At 31.4% G+C, this 24,186-nt stretch overlaps 1 protein-coding gene and 1 long non-coding RNA gene across 3 annotated transcripts; both read left to right on the forward strand.

Moving 5' to 3' along the window:
* Positions 1 to 4,923: 4,923 nt before the first annotated feature.
* LOC126694430 (uncharacterized) lies at positions 4,924 to 12,362 on the forward strand. Of its 2 annotated transcripts, XR_007645759.1 has the most exons (6): positions 4,931 to 5,364; positions 7,314 to 7,718; positions 9,021 to 9,309; positions 9,520 to 9,723; positions 11,703 to 11,748; positions 11,853 to 12,359. It is a non-coding gene; the product is annotated as an uncharacterized LOC126694430 (long non-coding RNA). The 2 variants fall into 2 exon arrangements; XR_007645758.1 differs by having other exon boundaries at positions 4,924 to 5,364; positions 7,314 to 9,309; positions 11,853 to 12,362.
* A 6,972-nt stretch (positions 12,363 to 19,334) lies between these two features.
* LOC126694431 (receptor-like protein EIX2) lies at positions 19,335 to 22,568 on the forward strand. The gene has a single exon (XM_050390692.1). It carries the CDS (start codon positions 19,367 to 19,369, stop codon positions 22,457 to 22,459), a length of 3,093 nt encoding a protein of 1,030 aa, XP_050246649.1. The 5' UTR covers positions 19,335 to 19,366; the 3' UTR covers positions 22,460 to 22,568.
* The last annotated feature ends 1,618 nt before the right edge of the window (positions 22,569 to 24,186 follow it).

A 24,186-nucleotide genomic window follows, 5' to 3' on the forward strand; every position in this document is an offset into this window, starting at 1 on the left:
ATAAGTCCTTAAAAACGTCACTATAGATCCTTGAAAACGTCACTATAGGGTTTAACTCGATTTTGAAAAAGTCGAGTTTTAAAAGAGGAGCGTTTCCCTATTTAGTTTGGGAAGAAGGGCAAAAGGCTAATTAATTTTCTGGAAAAGGGTAGAAGCCCATTTTGTCCAAGTAATCTAACCTAATCACAAAATGATGGTTGGGTGACTAGGATTAAAGTCAGTATAATGTAAGTTGAATCATCTTATATATACGACCGTCCCCCACACAAAAGTAGAATGGGTAGAAGAAGAGTAGGGTGGAGGTTTGTGGCTCATCAATAAGGAACTCTATTTTTTCCTCATCATAACTTCTATTAGAAGCAGGAAGCAAAATGTAAAATCTTTTTATTTTTGGAGGGCAAGACTAGTTGCACTAAACCCAACGAGATGTTAAGTATTAAATGAATATCAACATCCTATCAAGTACAATACACATGAAAAACACAAACTATTTCCATTTTTTATCGGATTGTAGTTTCTAATAATAGCTATTTCCTTTAGTTGTATCCATAATTAACTAAAATCCCACTTCAAAAACCTAATCCTCTATTATTTTAAAATTGTGTTGACACAGTCACTTATATATCTATACTACTATTTAAGGGGCTTCCCCTGTTTGGACCGGATTTTTTTTTTTTTTGGTTCCAAAATACCCCTACACCCTTAGGTTCAAGTAGAAACAAAACTAAAAGATAGTCCGGTAAAAATATATATCTAACTTGCACTAAAATATTGCCTACAAAATAGGAATACTCTTTCACTAAACAACTTCTTCAAAGCAACTATACGTTTATTGTGTTTTTTTAATAGAAAAATAGATAATGAATTATCACATCAATTAAATAGTTTTAACTATAAAAAAAATTTTTTAAAAAGCCACATCCGTCCACTTCTTTTTTAATTTTTTTTTTATTTTTAAAAAAAAAAAAAAAAAAAAAAAAAAAAAAAAACACTCCCATCTTTTGTGCAAATTAAAAAGAAAAAAAACAAAAAACAAAACACAAAAACAAAAATTGGGGATAAACACAGGCAAATCCCAAAAATCTAAACCTCCCACTAACCCACATACAATTCATCCGTTTTCTCTGCACACGCTACACACCAAAATTGCCTCCTCACTCTTCTTCTTCCACTCCATCTCCTTCCCAACAACGCAACAACTACAAACCAACCCCAAAACCCGACCACTACAACGTGACTACAGTAGCCATGGCAACCGGCAAAGTCTTCTAGATGCACCATCCTCAACTTTCAACATTGAATCCCTTAAAGAATATTGCTAGCCAACTAAAGTGAGTAGCATTTAAATGAATATTGCTAACAATACATTTTTGGTTTTTTTTTTCCCCTTACTATGTTTTTGAAATGAAAATTGGAGTGTTTACAATTTGTTAAAGTAGCTAGGTTCCTAGAAATTTTGATACTGACAATGACATATGATAAAAATTTCATATAAATTTAGCATCTTATTTGTTCTTTCACCCTATAGTTAAACTAGCCTCTATACACATGTGTTTGTGATTGAAAAATGTAGTAATCTTAAATTATAATTGATGAAAATTATTAATATTTACCCAAAAAAATAGAAGAGTCTCTGAGCACGCGCGTGCTCAGAGGCTAGTATATATAACTATTTTTAAATCCCCAATACCGACCTTCCCTAGATGATTATCAACTTTTAGGTGATACATGATAGCATGGGGACGTGCTAAACCATTACCGGTTGTAATGCTACATTATTTTGACATTGGCATGAGGTTTATGACCACACACACATATCATATCTTATACTACATATAATAGTAGAATCCTTTTTCCTGCAATTAAGGAGATGCTGCCATGTAGAAAAAATGCTCATCTAAAATTCTGCTTCATATAAATTAAAAAGCGATAAATTATATTGTTTGGGAATGCTACAATACCGTTTAAAACCCTCCCATTATAAATAACAAAAAATAACTAGCTAAAATTAAGTGTACACAGAAACAAAAATAGAAAGGTAGTCAATACCGTACCGGTACCGGCCGATATGTACCATACCGGTATGTATACCGGTATCGAAACATCAACGTTTCATATTGATTTAAATACCGGCCGTACCAACCATGTACCGACCATACCAGCCAATTTTGGGCAATACCAAACGGTACATATTTTTTTTTTTTTTTTTTAAGTTTTGTAATTTTTGAATTTTTGTTAGGGAAGAATGGAAACTTATTTGCATTAACTTATTAGTATTATTTATTTTCTTAGTATGCATTGGTAACTTTTAAGCTTTCTATTTTTTATATTTTTTTTTCTTTTAATTGATACTAAAGTCTAAAACCATGAATAATTAGTTCTGAATTAAGGAAATGTTTTATGGTAAACTTTTATATTTATTATAATATATATACACACACACATACATACATATATATATATATTTATTTATTTATAAATATAAAAAATAGCGGTAAACCCGAAACGGTACACTGGTATCCGAAATATATCGTACTGCTAGCCAAACCGGTATAGCCTCCTGTACGGTATTGACTCTCTTGAAAAATAGAGAGAGGCGATGAGGACACGGAGAAAGAAGCAGAGAAAGGGAGAGGTGATGAAATGCGACATGAAGAAAGAAACAGAGAAAGAGGTAGAGTTCCTAAGGCTGTGCATTGTGCATTACAATCAAAAGGGAAAGAAAGTAGAGTTCGTCTGAACCATACACCATCCGTTCCCTTGCCAGATTTAGACAACTAGATCACTGGAATTGACATCGACAACGGTACATTTTTTTCTCAATTTCGTAGGTTTGGGTATAAAACGTTACTTTTAATTGAGTTTTTTTGTTGGGTAGGTTTAGATTTGATTCGTTTTTGTTTTGGGTTTTTGGAATCTCTATCAAAATGATTGTTTTCTCAATTTTAGATATTTGCTTTTGTTTTGTTTTTTTAGATTTCAAATATCACTAAAAATATTGATTTGGGTATGAAATGTTACTTTTGATTGAGTTTTCCTGTTGGATAGGTTCAAATTTGATTTGTTTTTGTTTCGGGTTTTTAAAACAAAGAATGATTGAGTCCTACACCATCAGTAGCCTCGTCATAGAAGAAAAATCTATGGACCATCAACACCGTAAGACCATATAGCGATAGAGTGAGAACTACCACCGGTAATATGAATTAGTTTTGAGAAATTTGGTACTCTCTGATCATTCTCCAAATTCTTTTCATTCCAAATTAAATTTGTTTAGTTTAAAGTCAGGGTTTTTGAAATTTCAGTTATAGTGCTTGATAGGTGTTTGAGGTTCTCAGTTAATAAATCCTTACTGTTTGTTAAAAAAAAAAAATTCTAAGATTCAATGTCTGCGTTCTACTTTGCCTAGATTTGATCCTTTAAACTTTAGTAAAGGGATTGCTAAATAGCAATTTGTGTGTGTATAACAATGACATTCCGGATAATTCTCTATAGAGACAACATCTTTTATAACTACTAGCCTCTGAGCACGTGCGTGCTCAGAGACTTTTCTATTTATTTAGGTAAATGTTAATAATTTTCATCAATTATAATTTAAGATTACTACATTTTTCAATCACAAACACATGTGTTTAGAGGCTAGTTTAACTATAGGGTGAAAGAACAAATAAGATGCTAAACTTATACAAAATTTTTATCATATGTCATTGTTAGTGTCAAAATTTCTAGGAACCTAGCTACTTTAACAAATTGTAAACACTTCAATTTTCATTTCAAAAACATAGTAAGGAAAAAAAAAAAAAAAAACCAAAAATGTATTGTTAGCAATATTCATTTAAATGCTACTCACTTTGATTTGGCTAGCAATATTCTTTAAGGGGTTCAATGTTGAAAGTTGAGGATGGTGCATCTAGAAGACTCTGCTTGTTGCCATGGCTACTGCAGTCACGTTGTAGCGGTCGAGTTTAATTTGGGGTTGGTTTGTAGTTGTTGCGTTGTTGGGAATTAAGGAGATGGAGTGGAAGAAGAAGAGTGAGGAGGCAGTTTTGGTGTGTAGCATGTGCAAAGGAAACGGATGAACTGTATGTGGGTTAGTGGGAGGTTATTTTATTTTTTTATTTTTTTTTATTTATTATTTTTTTGTATTGGTTAGTGGGAGGTTTAGATTTTTGGGATTTGTCTATGTGTTTATCCCCGAATTTTTTTCTTTTTAATTTGCACAAAAGATGGGAGTGTTTTTTTAAGAATTAAAAAAAAAAAAAAATAAAATAAAATAAAAAAAGAAGAAGTGGACGGATGTGGATTTTTTAAAATTTTTTTATAGTTAAAACTATTTAATTGATGTGATAATTCATTATCTATTTTTCTATTAAAAAAAAAAAACAATAAACATATAGTTGTTTTGAAGAAGTTGGTTAGTGAAAGAGTATTCCTATTTTGTAGGCAATATTTTAGTGCAAGTTAGACATATATTTTTACCGGACTATCCTTTAGTTTTGTTTCAACTTGAACCTAGGGGTGTAGGGGTATTTTGGAACAAAAAAAAAATCTGATCCAAACAAAAGAAGCCCCTTAAATAGTAGTATAAATTAAATACCCTGTTGTGAATTGTTGTGAAAGATCAAAGTTGTAAAGAAATTAGCTTCAGTCATATCTATCTCTATGATCATTGTTACATAAAATTTCTTTCATTTAAGTCATGGGTTTCAATGAAATACAAAATATGTGTCCACTTTCCTAATTTCTTTAAAGTTGCTGCTATACAGGGAAAATATACAAGGAATTTCCTTTAAATAATGTTTCTTAAATTTCGTTATGGATTATTTTGAAGTTTTTTCCTTCACTTCTGTCAATGTTCAATTGTAGTATGCTTAATTTAAGTGCATTTTTTGGGTGTATTCATGCTGTAAACATTCTTTTCATTCTCATTTAGAATATGTACTCCACGTGTTTGACAAAAAGTCTCACTCAAAATTGAAACTTACTGCTTAAAATTGAAACTTACCAAACAACACCATTTGAAATCCCAACCAAGTTAGTTGTGACTTGCACCCAAGTTGTTTCGAGGGCTATGGTTATATCATAGGAAAAGCAGGTAAAGATTCCAGAATCTTTAATTGTTTTCATTTGAGTTTTGGGTGAGAATTTTAGCTAAAGGCTCGCTTCACTTCTTCAAAATCCGCCCTTTACTTTAAAATAAACTCAGCCCGAGTCCCCAAAAAACTCAGCCAGACGAGAAAATTCAGCATGTTTCTGAAACATGCAATACTCTCTCTAGCCAGATGCTCTACCCCTCTCCCTCTTTTAGACGCAAGCTCTGCCCCTATTCCTCTCACTCATCTGTTTCTGCCTCCGCTCCTCTAACCAGTAAGTTTTTCTCTCTCTCTCTCAAGGCAAACACAAACATAATTTTGCAATCTCCTTCAGTTAACCCGAAAAATTTTGTACCTCTTTTTGTTGACACAATTTTCTTTTCATTTGTGGTTGAGATCTTCTATTGCATGGTTTTAGTTTGAAATTTTATAAGGCTGAGAAACTTACTGATTTATATGCAAATTTTTAAGTTTTCTTTGGGATTATAATAAGATTTGTGTTAATCGCACACACTTTGTTTTTTGAGTCTATGTTGTTGATTGATAACACTTTTAGGCAGGAAAAAGTCATTATAGACCTGTGGCTGTTACGTAAAGAGGTCAGTTTATCTTTGTTTCTTTCTTTCTTTTATTTTTTTTTCATTATTTTTTTTTTTTTTAATTTCTTTTCATCATCTTTCATTAGATGATTGTGTGAAGTGGATCCTAAGTGGGTTTCGTTCTGTTTAAGCCGTTGTTTCCTTGGGAAAGTCTTTTTTTTCCATGGGCTTTGTCAGTTTTGAGTAGTTTTGTTGTATTAGATGCCCATGTTCATCAATTCAAGGGTAGCACCGTAGCAGTGATAAGTCTTTATTAGTTTTCTACTTTAGTCTCTATTTGTTTTTTGCTGCATCATTATTGGCAATTTATTTCTGGGAAGAATCCAAAACTGGACTATTTGTGTTTTAGATTAAGATATCAAATGCTTATAAAAAACTTGGTGAAGAGTTAAGTAGCTTGAGAAGTTGAGAAAAGAGGAGCCTAAGAATAGGAGGAAATAGATTCTTGAAAAGCATTGATACAGCTTCAAGATATAAGTGTAAATGACTAATTTTTTTTTTTTTTATACTTATTAAACCAAATGTATAGCACATTATGATGACTGTAATATTTTGCTTTATAATATTTGTTTGTTTCTCATTTATAAGGATCATATATATAAAATTTTATTTGTTTCTCATTTATATGGATCTTATATATAAAATTTTGAGGGTTTTTCATGAGAAATGTTTAAACTACAATTTCCATCTTATATTAGAGCCAATTTAGCTTTCAAATAGTTTAAATTTAGAGAAATATTTAAACTTAACATGTTAAAATACAATTTAAAAGTTTTCCATGCATTGCACAGGTTAGTGAATAAGAAAAAAAGGCCAACTAAAAATATGCCACGTTCACAATTAAAAAGCGATAAATTATGTTGTTTCACAATCTTAACACCATTTGATAGTTTCTTGGTGTGTTTGTGTATGTATGTATGTATTGCACAACACTTTCCCCTATGATAAAAAAAAACCCTTCTGTCTCTGAATTGGATTTCACCTCTTCGTTATTGTAAACACACACATATGCAGAAAGCACAAGCATCGTTTCTTACCAATACATTTGAATGTTAAGCAAAAAGATAACAATAACGAACCATAATAATCTATCAATAACATTTACAATACAAATATGCATCACAAAGTTCGAATTACAAATTGTTGCAGAGAAAAGGTCGAATTACAAACTATGGTAGAGAATGGATTAGTTGCTTAGGTCCAGAAAATCATGGCCCCACCCGTACACTATATTATTATCATTTATGTTTATTGAATTGAATTTTAACCTCATTTGCATTTATAAGACAATAATACGTCTGATTGTCTGATATTCTTCAAGGTGTATTATATTTGTTGCTCTTTTCTTAGATTTAGTCATGCACACTCTAATGCTCAAGGAAAATTATCAACCTGCTATGAATGATGTATATAGTGTGTGAAGTGGTTACCATTAATTGGTTGTGTCAAAACCATAATAATCTTTGCAGAGCTTCTAAGTTGGTAAATTTCTATAAGATGCTATGAATAGAATAATAGGGATGTAATATAATGTAATGTCCATTCTTATTTTTTTAAATTGTTGAAATTTCCTTATCTCTTTTATTTTGTTCTAAATGAAAATTGTCTTTTTGAATATCTTTAGCTGTGCCAAGAGGGAGAGTTGTGAAACCAAGAGATAGTTATGTTGAAGACACTAGAAGAACAAATGTATTTCCATAGTTTCAGAATGAACATGAGGTAGATGTGAAAAACACACCAGTAGTTTCGCTGCCCAAGAAGAATCATGATTCAGTCATGAGCCGCATTGATATGGAGTTCTTGCCACCATGACTTCCTCCATTTTATCCTTTCGAGATGGTCTTTGTGGAACCGATGGTACCTTTTAAAGTAACTACAAGTATACATCCTTCAAAGAGTCCGAATGCAAGTTCTGCAAAAGTTCACTGTTGTGTTGCTTTAGCAGTATACAGTTAGCTTTTCTCATGAAAATTTTATTGTTGAAGGTATGCTTGCTAGTGTTTATAAGGGTAAGCTGCCCGATTGAAAGGTAAGATTCTTTTAACTTAATAAGAACTAATTTGCCAGGATGATGGCGTGGCTATTTGATTGTGTGGCTTCTACTTCAAAATGCCTCATGTACATTTGTATTTGTTGTCTTTTTTTTCCCCTTCATCTTCTCTATCCTCATTAGGAGTAGGAGAGTAGTCGAGAAAGAGCCACAGACAAATAAGAAAATGCATTAGTGAAGTTTAGAAGAATGCAAAAATTGTCAATATCCTTATGCTTCAAGAAATTTATGGAAAAGGATTGTGCTAAAAAGCATCAACCAAATGTACATGGCTTAGGAAAAGAGTAGGTAGCTGTAGATTTCTCTGTGAGATTTCACAAATTTAACTTTGATTTAGTGCCACCACCTTTTAGTTTTTTATGGGGCAGTACAGTGATTGGTATTCATAAAACTCTACAATTTAACTTTTTAAGAGTTTTTTTTTTTTTTTCCTACCTCAACAAATATCTTTTGTGCGGTTTTTGTATGTATTCTTGAAATTAGTTGTCCTCTGTGTAGTTTAATTTGGATAGCTATAATAAGAATCCTATAATCATGACAACATGTAGTTTGTATAATTGAGGTTTTTTGTATTTTCTTCATTTGACCATATTTAATGCATAAACACACCTTCAATTTTAAGGGAGTTTCTCATCATTTAAAAATAATAATAATAATTAAGAAAAATAAAAATAAATGGGAAGTTTTTTTCCTTTTTCTTTTTTTCCTTTTCATTTTCTTTTTAAAAAGGCAATTTATTTAATTTTAATTATCTATGGAGTTGTCATAATATTTTTATGATTTTACATATTTTTCCTTGAATAATAAATAAAAGTAGTCCGTGTATTGCCAGGTCATACGCTAGTCTAATGCTATAAATAAAAGTCTAACACTCTATATATATAATATTTTAAAATTCTGTCACATATAAGTTAAAAAACAGTAAACTATGTTGGTTGGCAATCTACACACCATTTAAAAGCCTCTCATTATAAATAACCCAAAAAAAAAGGGGGTTAAAGGATACACGGAAATAGAAATATAGTGTGTGTTTGGGCTCTGCGACTGTGTGTCCGCGTTTTTCAGTTCACGTTTTCTACCTTTTTTTTTTTTTTTGGTTGCCCGCATTTGTTGACTTTGGGAGACAACATTTACTGTTATGAACCGTGTATGCACTGTTTACGCACTGTGCATACACTGTTCATGTATTAAAAAATATTAAAAATAGGTCTCACAGTATTATTTACACATTTAAAAATTATTTTGCTATAGTGTTTTCAGTTTTCAGTTTTCAGTTTTCAGTTTCAGTAACAATAAGTTCAATCCAAACGGACCCATAGAGGCGATGAAAGAGAGAGAGAGGCGACGAGGAAATGGGAAAAGAAGCAGAGAAGGAGAAAAAAGAAAAAGAAAAAAAAGCTTGCGATACGGAGATGAGAAGGAGACAAAGTTCATATGGCCAGCCAGCTATCACCATCATTTTCCCACCTCCGTTCGTCCCTTGCCGGACTTAGGCTACTGGAACCGGCACCGGTAACCTAAAGGTGCACGCAAGATTTGAGATACGGACATAGAGAGAGAACTATCATTGGTAAGTTTTTTTTTTTTTTTTCCTTAGATTTGGGTATGAAATATGAATTAGTTTTGAGAAATTTGGTTGGATTGATTTGTATTTAGGTATTTGGGTTACATTAGGTTTTGATTTGATTTTTTTGATTCGATTTAGTTTCTCAGTATACTAAAAACTTTTGGGAGTATTTGTATTCAATTAATTTTGTGTTTGATTTTGGTTTAATTTTAGGGTATTCATAATTGGCTTTGGACAATCAAGTTTTAGAGGCCAAAAGTCCAAGAACAGTAGAGAGAGAGTCGATTAGACACAGGGTGCAGAGAGATCGACCAATTGGAGATTTTTTTTGGAAGAAGAGGAAGAATAATCATTAGACTGTTAAGTTAATGCACCATGGATTCAGAGAGGGGCGCCACCACAAGTTTTGTCATCACCGTAAGCCTCCACCCGCTATTAGACTACCAGAATCGCTACCGATAAAGTTCTGTTTTGAACTAAAAAATTAAGGGTCTTTGGTTTTTATTTGGAGAATCAATTGGGGGTTAATTATGATTTGGTTTTGATTAAGGGATTTTGGTTAGAAGAAGTTTTGTTTTTTAGGGTATTTGGCTTGGCTCAATGTTTTGGGTATTTAGAATTGATTTGGAATATTTGGGTTGCTTTGATTTTGAGTTCACATAAAATGCAGATTTGCTTTGTTACTCAAAGCGCAAACCTTTGAGCAATCAAAACTACACTAAAGTTTTATTTTAAATTTTAAAGTTTTTGTGTTTGTTGTTTCTGAATGGTCCATTTTTTAAAGCCATTGGAACTATGTAGATTAATCTTGAACCACTGTGAGTATTGTTAAGAATGTACCTTCATTTGAAATTGAAATTGAAAAGAGAGAAATAAATTAGAGAAGAAGATAACTATTTGAAGTGGTAATTCTAGATCTAGCCCTATCCAAGTTGCATTGGCAAGTGTAGCTGCTGTATAGATATAGTTGTATTCCTAACTTATTGTAGAAAAACTTAGTACAAATTATATTTGCTATGATTGATTGCACCAGTTTCATTTAATAGCTCCTTATGGTGATTGTTAGGAAACATTATCTAGGACATTAGGTGAACTGCCCTGTTTCTTAAATTCTTCTCCTACTGCTTTCTTTCTCTGCCACATATCTTTGCTTTATTCATTATATGCATGTACATTTTTAAAAGCAAAAGGCTACACTAATTTTGGGAATCTTAATACACCGTTAAGACTTTCTCTTCTGAGTTGTAATTTTGTTGTTGTTTGCTTTTGTGATATGTCTTTAAGGTTTTGCTCTTAGGAAGTTTTGTTGGCTAAGTGCATGACCTATGTTTATATTAAACGTTGGTGAGATCTTGCTTATTTACATTAAAAAAGTTTTGTTGGGTAAGTGTTTGATTTATATTAAACATGTTGGTGAGATTCTGCATATTTATATTTAACTCACATTATTGTCGGTGGAGGAAGTCACATTATTGATGCATTAATTTTTTCATCTTTGTTGTCTTTCAAAATTTTAATTTATTCTTCACATTTGTGGGGAAAATAAGATAAAAGGATAGGAAAAAAAATGTCGTATCTTCTGCAAAAATCTGAGTTGGATCATATGTTGTTCCTTAGAATCAAATTTTGGCTTGGAATTATACTTTGCTATATAATTTGCCATTGACTATGCTACTGATATTTGTAGTCCAACTTGCAATTGAGTCTGAATGTAAAGCTTGACATCAAATGAATTCAGTGGTCTACAATTTGTAGTTGGATTGTCATCTCTTTTACCTCATGGAATTTTAGATGTTGTAGGTTGTTTCTATTGTCATGATCCAAGGGGAAACGGTGTTTATCATCATCCCAGATTATTGTCTACAATAGCCAGCACTTTAGTGCATAGCATATGAAAAGAGTCCAACCTCATCACCCCTAAGTGTTTGTGATGATACCTAAGCCAAATTGAAGTGTTTCAATTATAGGAGAGAGTCCCCTTTTTATCCGACTCTTATTTTTTTGAGTTTGGGTTGCAAGGAATGATGATAATGCCAATTATTCACTCCCACCACCAAGTGAAACCTAGCAGAGGGTGTGGTTGCCTTCAAAGAGAAGTGCTCCTTTGTTGTCTATTGGACAAGTTACGCATTATGTAATTATGTTTATATTTTAATCTAAAGTCAGAAGTTGCCTATTATTTCATAGACATGTTTCCTTACCTTCAACTCAGATCTCGCTATAATGCTATTAATTAGCTATCAAAATATGCTCTGCCATCACACAAAGAAAAGTAAATGAATATGTCATCTGATAGTTCCAATGTTACACTTGACAAATATGGGTTAATAATAAACCTGATCTGACTACCTTATATAATCAAGGTTTCATTTAATTTTTTTGTTTTTAATTTAAAGGTGAAAATATGTTGAAGAAGTTAATGGTGGTCATTGCAATGGAATGGTACGTTGCTTTCTCTCTAAACTAATAAACATGTTCGTTACGTTGTTTCTATATTATTCTATTCTTGGTTGGTTATCTTTTTGGCATGTTATACAATCTATTAGATTGGGGAGAGTTGCAGACTATGGCTTGGACTTCAGGAGGTTCACTCTTTATTTCTCAAGGGACTAATTGAATTCATGTTTGAGTAAAGCAAATGACACAGAAATTTTTACTGCAATGCGTAGAGAATTTGGCAACCAAAAATCAACAATGGACTGAAATTACAGAGCATCCACTATGGTCCATGGAGCATCTCACTGTGGGCACAAGAATACTTGATTGAGTACATTGGATTAAGAAACATAGCAAATTGATTTATGCTTCTTCTTTTTTTTTGGTTTAGTTTCCGTGAAAGCCAATAAAATACAGAGTAATTGGATGCGATGTAGATGTAGGGAAATCATATTGATGGTAAAGTTATGTTATTTTATATTTATTTTGTTACAATTTTAATTATTCCTCACTACTAGAATTTTGTCTATTTGATTTCTTAACTAATTAGATATGCTCTCTATTTGTTCTTTATTCTAGATTTGTTCTTCTTCTTTTTTCTTGCAATAATGTAGAGTACAACTCCTAGCCTCATACTCATATTGGATTATGCATTATAATAATTCTCTTGGTTCTATTGTGGTGTAAAAGAATTTTGTTATTATATCTAATTTTCATTTTCTCTTTTTACATGGTTGTAGTTCCGATTTTATGTGATACACTACAATTGTGGGGCTAAATTTTACTCTAAGATAATATAAAATAGTTGTTATCTATCTTAACATTTACCAAGGAATTGTATTTGTGTAATAGCACGTTATGATTATGTAATATATTACCATATAAAATTTGAATGTTTCTCATTTTTAATGATGTTTAAAATTTTGATAATTTGTCATACAAGATGTTTAATTACTTTCTCTCCATTTCATATTGGAGATGATTTAACTTTAAAATAACCGAAGTTAGATAAATATTTAAACTTGGACATGTTAACATTTTGAGCTAAAAGTTACCCGTGCATTGCACGGGTTAGCAACTAGTTTTTATAATATTTCTATATATAAAAAGCGCGAATGCCCTAACTACATTTATTCAATGTGTTGCACTGTTTTGTTGCCTCTTACTTTTTCTTTTTCTTTTTCTTTCAGGTAATATCGTCTAGTAGTCCACTCCTTTTTTTTCTTTTTCTTTTTCTTTTTTAATCTTTTATATAGAGCAGTTAGTTAACACAATAAATTGTCACAATATTTTCACAATTATTAAAGTGTCAATTTTTAATAAGTCGAAATAAAATAATAAAATATGAGACTATGATCTACTACAACTGAAAATAAATGTTTTGTGAAAATGTTGTAACATTTATTGTTATCACTATATCTTCACAATTGTTGAGAACTCAGTTTCTTATAGATCAAATAAAAAATTGCTAAGTCCACAACATTTTCACAACAAATCATAAGTAGTAAGCTACTATTGATGGATAAAAGAGTGATATCAGTTGTGAGTCCATTTTAATATCAGTAACAATTTGCTATTTAGAATTTGTTACGTAGATATTACGGAAATAGCTTTTCTATAAAAAAATAATAATAATATATCAAATTGAAATTTACCATGGCTGAAAATAAAAGTATTGTGAAAATATTGTGACATTTTGTTATGTTCCTAGACTTCTTTTTTGGTTTAGTCAAATTTCTTGAGCAAAAATTCACTATTTCACGCACAATTTTCTTTTGTTGGGTTTTTTTTTTTTTTTTTTTAATGCATAGTTTAAAGTGATTGTCCCAATCAAAAATCAATAACAATTTACCATTTAGGCTTTGTTGTAAAAATGTTGTGGATGTAGCATTACTCTAAAATAAAATTATAAAATATCATACTAGGGCCCATCATAGCTAAAATAAAGGTATTGAGAAAATATCGTGACATTTATTGTGTTCTTGACTTTTTTTTTTGTTTAGCCAATTTGTTGAGCCAAAATTCATAATTTTACAGACATTATTCTTGAGTTTTTTTTATTTATTTTTTATTTTTTTTATTTTTTTTAACACATTGTTTAAAGTAAAACACATATAGTTTTACCAACAACAACAAAAAATTACAGAAAAAAGTTCTTTCACCCTTTATGTTTGGAGTAGTTTCATACCCCAACTTTAAAGTTGAATAATTTCCTCATTTATATTTTGTACACAAGCATATAGTCCTTGCTATTACTCTCTTAGTTAAATCCTAACAAAATCTTATAATTTCTAAAATATTTCATTGTGCAATATCTAAAATGCCTCACTAAATTTCAATGTCCCAAAAATTTTCTGTGTATTTTGAGATTTATGTGTTAGTCATACTTAAAAAGTAAAAGTGGTGATCTATAGTATTCTATTTGTTACCTAGAAAACATGAATTTTTTAGAGGTTTGAATCTTCTAGATTTATAATAATAATAATAATAATAATAATAGGTGAAGCTGAGAGAAATTTAAATTAGAATTCCAAATTAGAGTTCCAATTTTGCGCCACGTGTCTTAAATTATTTATTTTTAAAGAGTTTTATTTCTTAATTTTAAAATCAAATGTGGGACTACATTATAAATATTCATCCAAATGAGTTATTAAGTACAAAAACTAAAGAGTCTAGAATAAATGAATCTAAAAAAAAAAAAGTGCTTCACAATAATAAAAAAAAAATAAAATGGACAATATACATTTTATACCTAATAATATTCTTACAAATTTTTTTAAAGAATTAAAAATATATAAAAATGACTATTAATAGTATTTATATTTTATATATATATATATATATAGGAATTATATTATGCATCTTTTTGTATATCTTTAAGTGTATCCATGCATATGTATAGGTTACAAGTTAGTTTTATCTAATAGAAATTTCAATGACATATGTCTTTTTTTTTTTCCTTTTTTTTTTTTTTTTTTCTGCTGTTTCTTAAAAAGGTGTTCATTAAAAATTATGTAAGTTAAGTATCGTAGTTAGGCTCATAAAATAAAATGATAAAGAAGGAAGTATGTATAACAAAATATTCATTGCAAATGGTTGTAAGTATTTAATTTGATGAAGAGTTTCAATTGTAGCATATTTCATCATTTATTGCGAAAATTTAAATATTGTGATAATGTTTTATCAAAACTTAGTTGTTTATTGTTGGTAGGTAATAACATTTGTTATCATTCTTAGTATAATTTTTTTGGGAGTAGATACTATCTTTAATAAATAGGTTCTAAAAAATTATAATACTAAATAAATAGAGAGTCATACGATAAATAACTATTCTAAATTTAAATACATAATATGATACTACTTCAAAAAAAAAATTATATCTAAAATTTTTTCACTCAAGGACACTAGTATCCTTTAAAAAACTTCAAAATTTGAAAATTTAGATGCAAGTGTCTGACCTTTGACTTTTTGTCATTCACTCACTGGATTTTGGCCAATTTTCAGATCTCCAACTTTGACCAAACCGACCACCATCCGTTGAAGACTCACACCGCCCGATCCAATCAACCACTCCAGTCAGCGGCGGGTTGAAATTCTGACCATCCGATCTAGTCAAGTTGGTTTCCGGTTGGGCACAAACCCAACCCGGATTGACCAGTGGACAAGCCTACTTTTTTTTCTTTTTTGGTGAAGAGACGTGGACAAGCCTACTTGATAGTTGAAAGTTCCACTGTTCCTAAAAGTTGCCGCGTGAAGCACCACAAAAGTCATATGAAAAGGGGGCTAGGCAGAAGGTAACTCGAATCTGTTTTTGTACTTATTTATTGATTGGATGCCTTGATTGTTGGATTGAAGTTTCCAAGACACATACTTTCCAAGAAGAGACCCAGTTTATTTTGAGACACAGCTCCAATCCAAACCTTCCTTTAGAATAAGGTCCAAAGAAAATTAATTTTTCCAATCTAAATTAGATAATAAAACAAGTTAATGTTAAGTAAATTAATTGATCTTACTTCATTACTTGCGCTTGTTAATCTCATTATTGTTATCATCGTGTCATTCCTATTATTCATTTTTCTTAGAAGAATTTCTGTTATTCATTGGTCTGTCACATGATGTAATTTTAATATACCATGCCATGTAAAAAAAAGATAAAGAAAAAAGTCACTGCTTGCTTGTGTTATTGTTAAATTCAAATAATAAATTCGTGTCCATTAGATAATTAATTAAACCTTAAATTACCTTTGGTGCTTGTGGGGTGTGGGGGAGGGCAAGCGTCAAGTCTCTAGGAAGAAGTTTCACATACATATATACTTAGATTATGTTAGAGTAGAATTTCTATCTTATAAATAAATAAATTAAAAAAAAAAAAAAACCCTTAAATTACCCTTACTAAATAGAGAATAGTAAATACCGCAACTAGTTTAATTGACCCAAAACTTGTCCTTCTTTGAACATAAACTAATTTACCTTAACCACATAGTTAATTATAAATGAAAAAATAAATTTTTTTTTCTATTTTTCCCAAAAATTATCAAATAAAAGCCGTAACTACTAAATTTTCCAAAACTCCACAATTTTAAAAATAATTTTTTTTAATCCCCCAAGGGCATCAAATAACAATGTTCACAAATTGGCTGTCTTCATTGAGATCAAAACTTATATATTCTTTTTTCTTCTCCAAGGCATCAATGTGTGCGCATTGCCATGTGAAGCCCCTAGAAAGGGAAAATGTTTCTCTCCAAAGTAGTTTCGAGAGAAACACTTCAAACTCTGCAAATATCTTTTTATTGTATGTAAATTTTGAAATCTAAACGTTAGATTACATATTCTTATTATATCCTTCATGTTTACAAAATTTCGAGAAGATCAAAGATCAATAGTTATGTTATCAATCAAATGTTTAAATTTCAAGTTTTTGTGATCTAAAATTATATATAAAAAATAAGTTTATTAATCGAATAATAAATAACATTTGATTTGAAAGAAATTTGACATGCATGTTAAAAACATAAATATTATAAAATCTAATGGTTAAATTTTCAAAAGTCATATAAAAAAAATATAAAAGGAATTTGAAGGGTTTTCCTCCAAACCTTGTCCTCTAGAAAATTATTCTAAAATATTAAATTTTTTTTTTAAAAAAAAAAATTGTGAGTTTTGGAAAATCCTAACTCTCTCAACCTCATGATTTAGTCAAATATGTATCTGAGTGTCTTGGTTAGAATTGATTTGTGCTCAAATGTCAAGTTTGGCCATTAGCAGCCCTAGCGAGGAAAAAACTCAAATCTCTTATATCTCTTAACTGCATGGTTTCCATTTCATACACATAAACTCTTTCTTTGCTAAAAATAACTTGATTCTTTTTGGGAAGGTAGAAATTAGGTTAAACCACCACAAGTGGCCTATTTGGATTCCGGAGATCATTAGTTTTGTTTTCTAATTTACCTCAAAATTTTGGTTTACATTTGTGAGTTTGGCTAACTTATTTGCTTAGATGAGACAAACAGCAATGTTAAGCAAAAAAGTTGGTTAATGAAAAAACCTAGCTTATTTGCTGTAACTTTTCTCTCTCCCATTTAAGTAAATAAGCTTAACAAAAGTTGTCAAACACAATATTGTGTGTACACAGACAATAGCATCCACTACACAGCCAACTTGAGTCAGAGAGGGACTTATTCCTACTTCCAAAATCAATGAAACTTCAGTCTAAAATACGTTGGACTTAAATTTTGTCACGTAAGAAAATTGATATCAAGATTGTAAAAATGGAGGTTTCCTCTACTTGCACTTACCATCCGTGCTGGACTATTTGGGATCCGCTTATTTTGCTGAAACTAAAAATTTTTTCCTAAAAATACTGTAGATAAGGGGTAAAAGTTAGCTAAAATAGTATAGTAGAACCCATAAATAGTATCAAAAAGTGTAATAGGACTCATGAATAGTAGCAAAAAAAATTTGAATAGTAAAATAAGCTGACAAAAAATAAGCTATCCAAATGTACACCCTAGTCCATTAAATTTTGAACAAGTCTACCGACATACATAGTTTCAATTACACGCTCACCCTTTGAGTTTTCAACTTTTCATTCACCTAGTGCCCGCTATAATACAAAAATTCTCTCTGTGTACACTTAATTTTCAAAATTTCTGTAAAGTTGTTCATATATGATGGCTACAAACAGTGGCAGACGGAGGATTTTGAAAATTCCCCTTTCCCCTAATTTGTTTTTTAGTAGAAATAAGAAATTATATATAAAATTTAATCGATGACTTTTATTCTTATAGTACTCTTATACAACGTATAGCTTATAAAAATCACAATATAATGAATATATATGTTTATAAAAATAGATGATTTTATAAAATGAGAAAATTATTAAGTATTCTTGAAATGTTGTGTTTTCTACTCTCACACACGTTGTAAATTTCACTATGAATTTAATTAGTAACATCTACTATTATGTGAAATGGTGGAAAAAAAAAAAGCATTGACACTATACACTTTGAATACTGAATAATAACTCAAATAAATGACTAAACACAAGGAAAAAAAACTATTATTGGACCATGCCCATTGGAAATAGATGTCTGAATTTGTGAATTTTGGCATGGATCATAAGCAAATTTAATAACAACCTACCAGTTTATCCACAGGAAAGTATTTCAAACTTTTGACATTTGCTCTATGATAATTTTTATTTTTTTTATTTTTATCATTAGGCCAAGATAGCAATTGGTTTTTTGGTATATGTAGGGATTGAATCTTAAATCTCTTATTTGATAATAAGAAACTTTATCAATTGAGCTAATTGAAACGTATAAAAAGAAATGACTTTTTTTTTGGGGGGGGGAGGGGGGGGGACCATACTAAGTTTTTGATATCTCAACCAAAATCTATTTTTAGTATACGTTTAGACTTCACATATTCATAGGTAATATCTATCCAAATGGTCCTAAACTTTTCTCTAAATAAAAAATTCATAGATTCAGACAACATTCCACACATAACACATTAAGTACTCTGCTTGGACTATTTTTATATTAATCACCAATTGATTTTAATTAATTAAGCTATTCATATATTCAATTGAAATTTTAAAATGAGTGGAATTGGAAGATTGGTCAATGTTACATATTGGTGGCAAGAAATGAAAAAAAAAAATGAACTAAAATTTATTGCCAAGTATGTTCATTGAATATGACCACAAAAATCACTATCAAGTAGAACAACTTGGATAAAGTTTCATCTGACTATTTCAAAAATATCATTTCAAAATGTTGTTTAAAACACGTGTTTGAACGAGTCTACCAAATAGCCCAAACATCAAAAACACTGAAAGCAGAAATCAAGGGGTGTTTGGTTTGTGTTTTCAAACAACTATTTTCAGTTTTTAAATAACATTACACGTATTTCCACACATTTTTTTACCCGCACGTATTTCTACAAATGTTTTCAAACAACAATTTTCAATTTTTAAACACATGTACCAAACGGACCCAACTAAGCATAGAACTTGATTCTCAAAAAAAAAAAAAAAAACTAAGCACAGAACTCCGCCTCCTATATATAACCATGCCATTAGTGTAGCATTTACATAATCATATAGATTTTTTGCATAACCATGGATGGTTCCTTCAGATTAAGAGCCGTTACATTAACCCTTTTCCTTGTGTTTCTCACTTTGGCAGCTACTGATCCTAAGTTCTGCTATGGAAACTCTGAGATTCATTGCATCCAAAGTGAGCAACAGGCCCTTCTCAAATTCAAGCAAGATCTTACTGATCCTTTAAACCGGCTTGCCTCTTGGGCTGGTGATGGGGATTGTTGTCAGTGGAAGGGAGTTGTCTGCAACAATGTTACTGGTCACGTCCAAGAGCTCCATCTCAGAAGCTTTCCTCCTCCTCTAATTGATTACTTTTCAATTGTAGCCCAGTATGAAGCTGTTATTCAATCTTATGCACAGTCAATGTTTGGTGGTAAGATAAATCCTTCCCTACTTGATTTGAAGTATTTGTTTTACTTGGACTTGAGCTACAATAATTTTGGTCTATTTCCAATTCCTGAATTCCTCGGTTCCATGAAGAGTTTAAGATATCTTAATCTCTTCAGTGCGGGATTTGGGGATTTGATACCTCCTCAAATTGGAAATCTCTCAAATTTGCACTATCTTAATCTTGGAGGCTTTGGTTATAATTCTTTATCTGTCAATAACCTACAATGGCTTTCTAGTCTTCCTTTACTACAAGTGCTAGATTTGAGTGGTGTAGACCTTAGCCAAGCCTCCGATTTGCTTCAAGTGACAAACAAAATCACTTCCTTGTCAGAGTTGTGGTTATCACATTGCAGCCTTGGTTCCATCCCACCAACACCCAATTCTAACTTTTCATCTCTAGCCACCCTTGATCTTTCTTCTAATAGCTTTAAAAAAGCTTTGATTCCATCATGGGTCTTCGGTTATCAAAATTTGGTTTCTCTTAATCTATCTGCCAATGGTTTTCGAGGTCCAATTCCTATTGGTTTGCAAAACATGACTTCTCTTAGGCACCTTGATTTATCTGCCAACAATTTCAACTCTTCAATTCCCAATTGGTTGTATAGTTTTAGTCATCTTGAGTTCCTCAACCTCCGTAAGAATCTTTTGCAAGGTACAATCTCTAGTTCCATTAGAAACCTAACATCTGCCATTAGCATAGACTTGACAAGCAATCAACTTGATGGAAAGGTACCAAGATCTTTGGGCAATGTTTGCAATTTAAGGGAACTAAGATTGTCAGACAACAAATTGAGTCAAGAGGTATGGGAAATCTTGGAAAGTTTATTAAGATGTGTTTCGTATGGACTAGAGGTCTTAGAAATGTATGATGCTCAACTATCTGGTCATTTGACTGAGGAACTTGGGCAATTTCAAAATCTTACTACACTTTCTTTGGAGGGTAATTCAATTTGGGGTCCAATTCCAATTTCAATAGGAAAACTTTCATCTTTGAGATTCTTAGACCTTTCAAATAATCAATTTAATGGAACTCTTCCTCAAAGTTTTGGAGGACTCTCCAAATTAGAGTATGTCTTCATTGGTGGGAATATGTTGGAGGGCATAGTATCTGAAACTCATTTTGCCAATTTAAGAAGATTAAAGGAACTTAGCACAACTCCAACCCGTTTGACTTTAAAAGTGAGTCCCAATTGGATTCCTCCTTTTCAAGTTGTCATTTTAGGATTGGGATCGTGGATTTTAGGGCCAAATTTTCCCTTATGGATTTGTTCACAAAAGCGAGTTTGGTCTTTGGATATATCCAACACAAATATTAAGGATGCAATTCCTCCTTTGTTTTGGAACATGTCCTCTCAGCTCAATTATCTGAACTTGTCTCGCAATCATATCTATGGAGAGATTCCAAATATCCCTGTGACTTTGTATCCTTCTTCCGTGATTGATATAAGTTCTAATTCATTCAATGGTTCGTTACCTCTTATATCCTCTAACGTGAGATTTCTAGATCTATCTAACAATTTATTGTCTGGATCTATTTCTCACTTTTTGTGTTACAAGAAGAATGAGCCCAAACAAATGGAACTTCTCAATCTTGAAAAAAATCGTTTATCAGGAAATATAAGTTATTGTTGGAAGAATTGGAAAAATTTGTTGGTCTTAAGTCTAGGAAACAATAATTTCAGTGGTAGCATTCCAGCATCCATTGCACATTTGAGTCTCCTTAAGTCTTTGTGCCTAAGCAACAACAAAATCTCTGGGAAATTACTACCTTTTTTGAAAAATTGCACTGATTTGGAGATTATTAATATCAGTGAGAATAAGTTTTTTGGAATCATACCTTCATGGATAGGACAAAGACATTCAAGCTTGATCATTCTCAACCTTCGCTCAAACAATTTCCATGGCCACATACCGAAACAACTATGTGCTCTAACATCACTCCAAATCTTGGACCTTTCACATAACAAGCTATTTGGAAGCATACCTAGTTGTGTTAACAATTTGAATGCCATGGCTTCAACTTCTCACAATATTTTACCAAACTGGTTTCTAGTTGATGGTGATTCTTTGGATTTTGAAAGGGCATTGTTTGTGATAAAAGCAGTGTTTGTGATAAAAGGGAAAGTTCTTGAGTATACCACCAATCTTCAACTACTAAGAACCATAGACCTTTCGAAGAATAACTTATCAGGAGAGATCCCTAAAGAAGTGACTAGTCTCCAAGGATTAATATCATTGAATTTGTCATTTAATATATTGACTGGATGGATTCCTGAAAATATAGGGGCTATGGGATCACTAGAATCTCTTGATTTCTCTGTAAACCAACTTTCAGGTGAAATTCCCCCAAGCATGTCAAGTTTGACATTTTTGAGTCAATTGAACCTGGCAAACAACAATTTAATTGGGAGAATCCCTTTAAGCACTCAATTGCAAAGCCTCAATGCTTCTGGTTTTATTGGAAATAAACTTTGTGGGCCTCCACTTATTGATAATTGCACCATAAATAATGTAAAACCTAACACTAAAAACGAAGGAAGCACAGATACTGGTGGACGTGAAGTGGACTGGTTCTATGTGAGCATGGCACTTGGATATGTGGTTGGGTTTTGGGTTGTATTGTATTCTTTATTGGTGAACAAGCAGTGGAGAATTATGTATTTTCAATTCTTAGATCGTGTGGAGTGCAAATTTAGGTGTGCTGTGGCACAAATTTGGTAGCTATACAAGTAAACTTTGTAAGGCTCTGTAAGGCTCTTATCTTATTACTAATTGATGTTACTTTTGGTGTGTTGATATGTTGTATTTCATTTGAAATAATTTATATCAAGTTTTCTTCTTGCCCCTTGTTTTGTATTTATTTTGACGTATAATATACAGAAAATTAATTCCAGTTGTATTATATTTCATTATAAAGAGATAAAAATTAGGAAATGTAAATGGTTATGAATACGGATAATCTATAATCTATAATATATCTACAATATATTAGATAAAAAGCCCTTCTCTTTTATATAATTTCTCCCCAAAGCCCTTCTCTTTTGGCTTCAAGCAGCAGAGCCTGGGTTTGGTTCCATTGGCAATTGCGAAGGCGAATTCTTCAATCCTCAATTAAAAGAAGCTTTCAAAAGCCTGTGTACTGAAGGTAATTTCTCTTTTGTCTCTTTTAATAATGTTCGTTGTCTTTTTTTTTTTTTTCGAAGATTGCTGATTCAAGTACCTTGATGTTTTTGGGCTTTTAGACTAAATGATTGTTATAAGTATATTGCACATAACTTTTTTATTTTTTAAATTTCTTTTATTCTTTGGCATCATCTCTCTCCCTTTCATTGTTGTAGCCATATATACAATTCCAAGTATAACAGTACATTATTTTATTTATTTATTTTTTTTTTGGTATAATTTTTGGGTGGATTCATGTTGCAAAAAACATTCTTCTCATTCTCAGTTTGAAATGTGCAAATATATTTGACCAAATGTCTCATTCACTCTGGCATTAGTATAAGTCAACTTAATGGTTTGTGCCTCTTGGTTTTAGTTGCCATAAGTCATCCCATTTTTTATCATGTGCAGTTAGGCTCACTAGGTTATCAACATTATTGGCAATTTATAGTACATCAGCACTTACCATCATCAAACCCAAGTTGCAACATTAAAATATTTAGTAATTTTCCTTAATAGGAATGTGTTATGAATTATGTTTTAAAATTTTGGGATTAAGACATTATTGTTGCTGTTGTAAAGGGGACCCAACCAGGTCCTTGGACCAAGACGATGATGAAGAAGCCAGGTTTCTCTACTGCTAAAGCCGAGAAGTTTAAGCTGGGGTCATTGACAACAGTGCTGTCAGTCAAGGAAGTTCAAAGCTTGGCATCGCTGGCGTTGAAGGCAAGAGTAGCAGTGGTGGCTGGGCTGTTGATTTTTTCTAATTTGTATCTGCACAAATTTGTGAGTTCTGAAAAGTTATTGATGGTATTAACTTGACATTTGAAAATCTCTGTCCAACATTCAGTTGATCTATTCTAATATTATTTATTCACCTTTGTCTTAAATTTCAGAGCACATTGAAGATGCTACTCTTTACTTTGATGCTGGATGTACAGAAAGTTTCCAATTCAGACTGGGTTGCAACATAATCTGTGGCTTTGTTCACTCTGAGTAAGTCAACCATGGCTGCATCTACAGAATGTTTCCAATTTATTGGGGCAAAAAAAAAAAAGAGAGAGATCGAAATAAACACACAAAAGGAATTTCATCAACCCAGGTTCTCACCTTCTAGGTCTTTGTTTCTCTATTACTTTATTCAGGGCTTGATTTTTATTTTTTATTTTAATCTAAAGTTTGGTTGGGTGGGATTTTGGAATTTGAGTTGGGTTTTATCAAAATGAACTGTGTGTCAACAATGGATTTGCATGTTGCTTATTATTTAACATACACACCACCTGCAT

The sequence above is a fragment of the Quercus robur genome, chromosome 8 (assembly GCF_932294415.1).
Source record: "Quercus robur chromosome 8, dhQueRobu3.1, whole genome shotgun sequence".
In the NCBI taxonomy this organism is placed as follows: Eukaryota; Viridiplantae; Streptophyta; class Magnoliopsida; order Fagales; family Fagaceae; genus Quercus; species Quercus robur.

What these genes read in the sequence shown, in the direction of transcription:
- LOC126694431 (XM_050390692.1), top strand. Translation starts at nt 19,367, where the DNA reads ATGGATGGTTCCTTCAGATTAAGAGCCGTTACATTAACCCTTTTCCTT.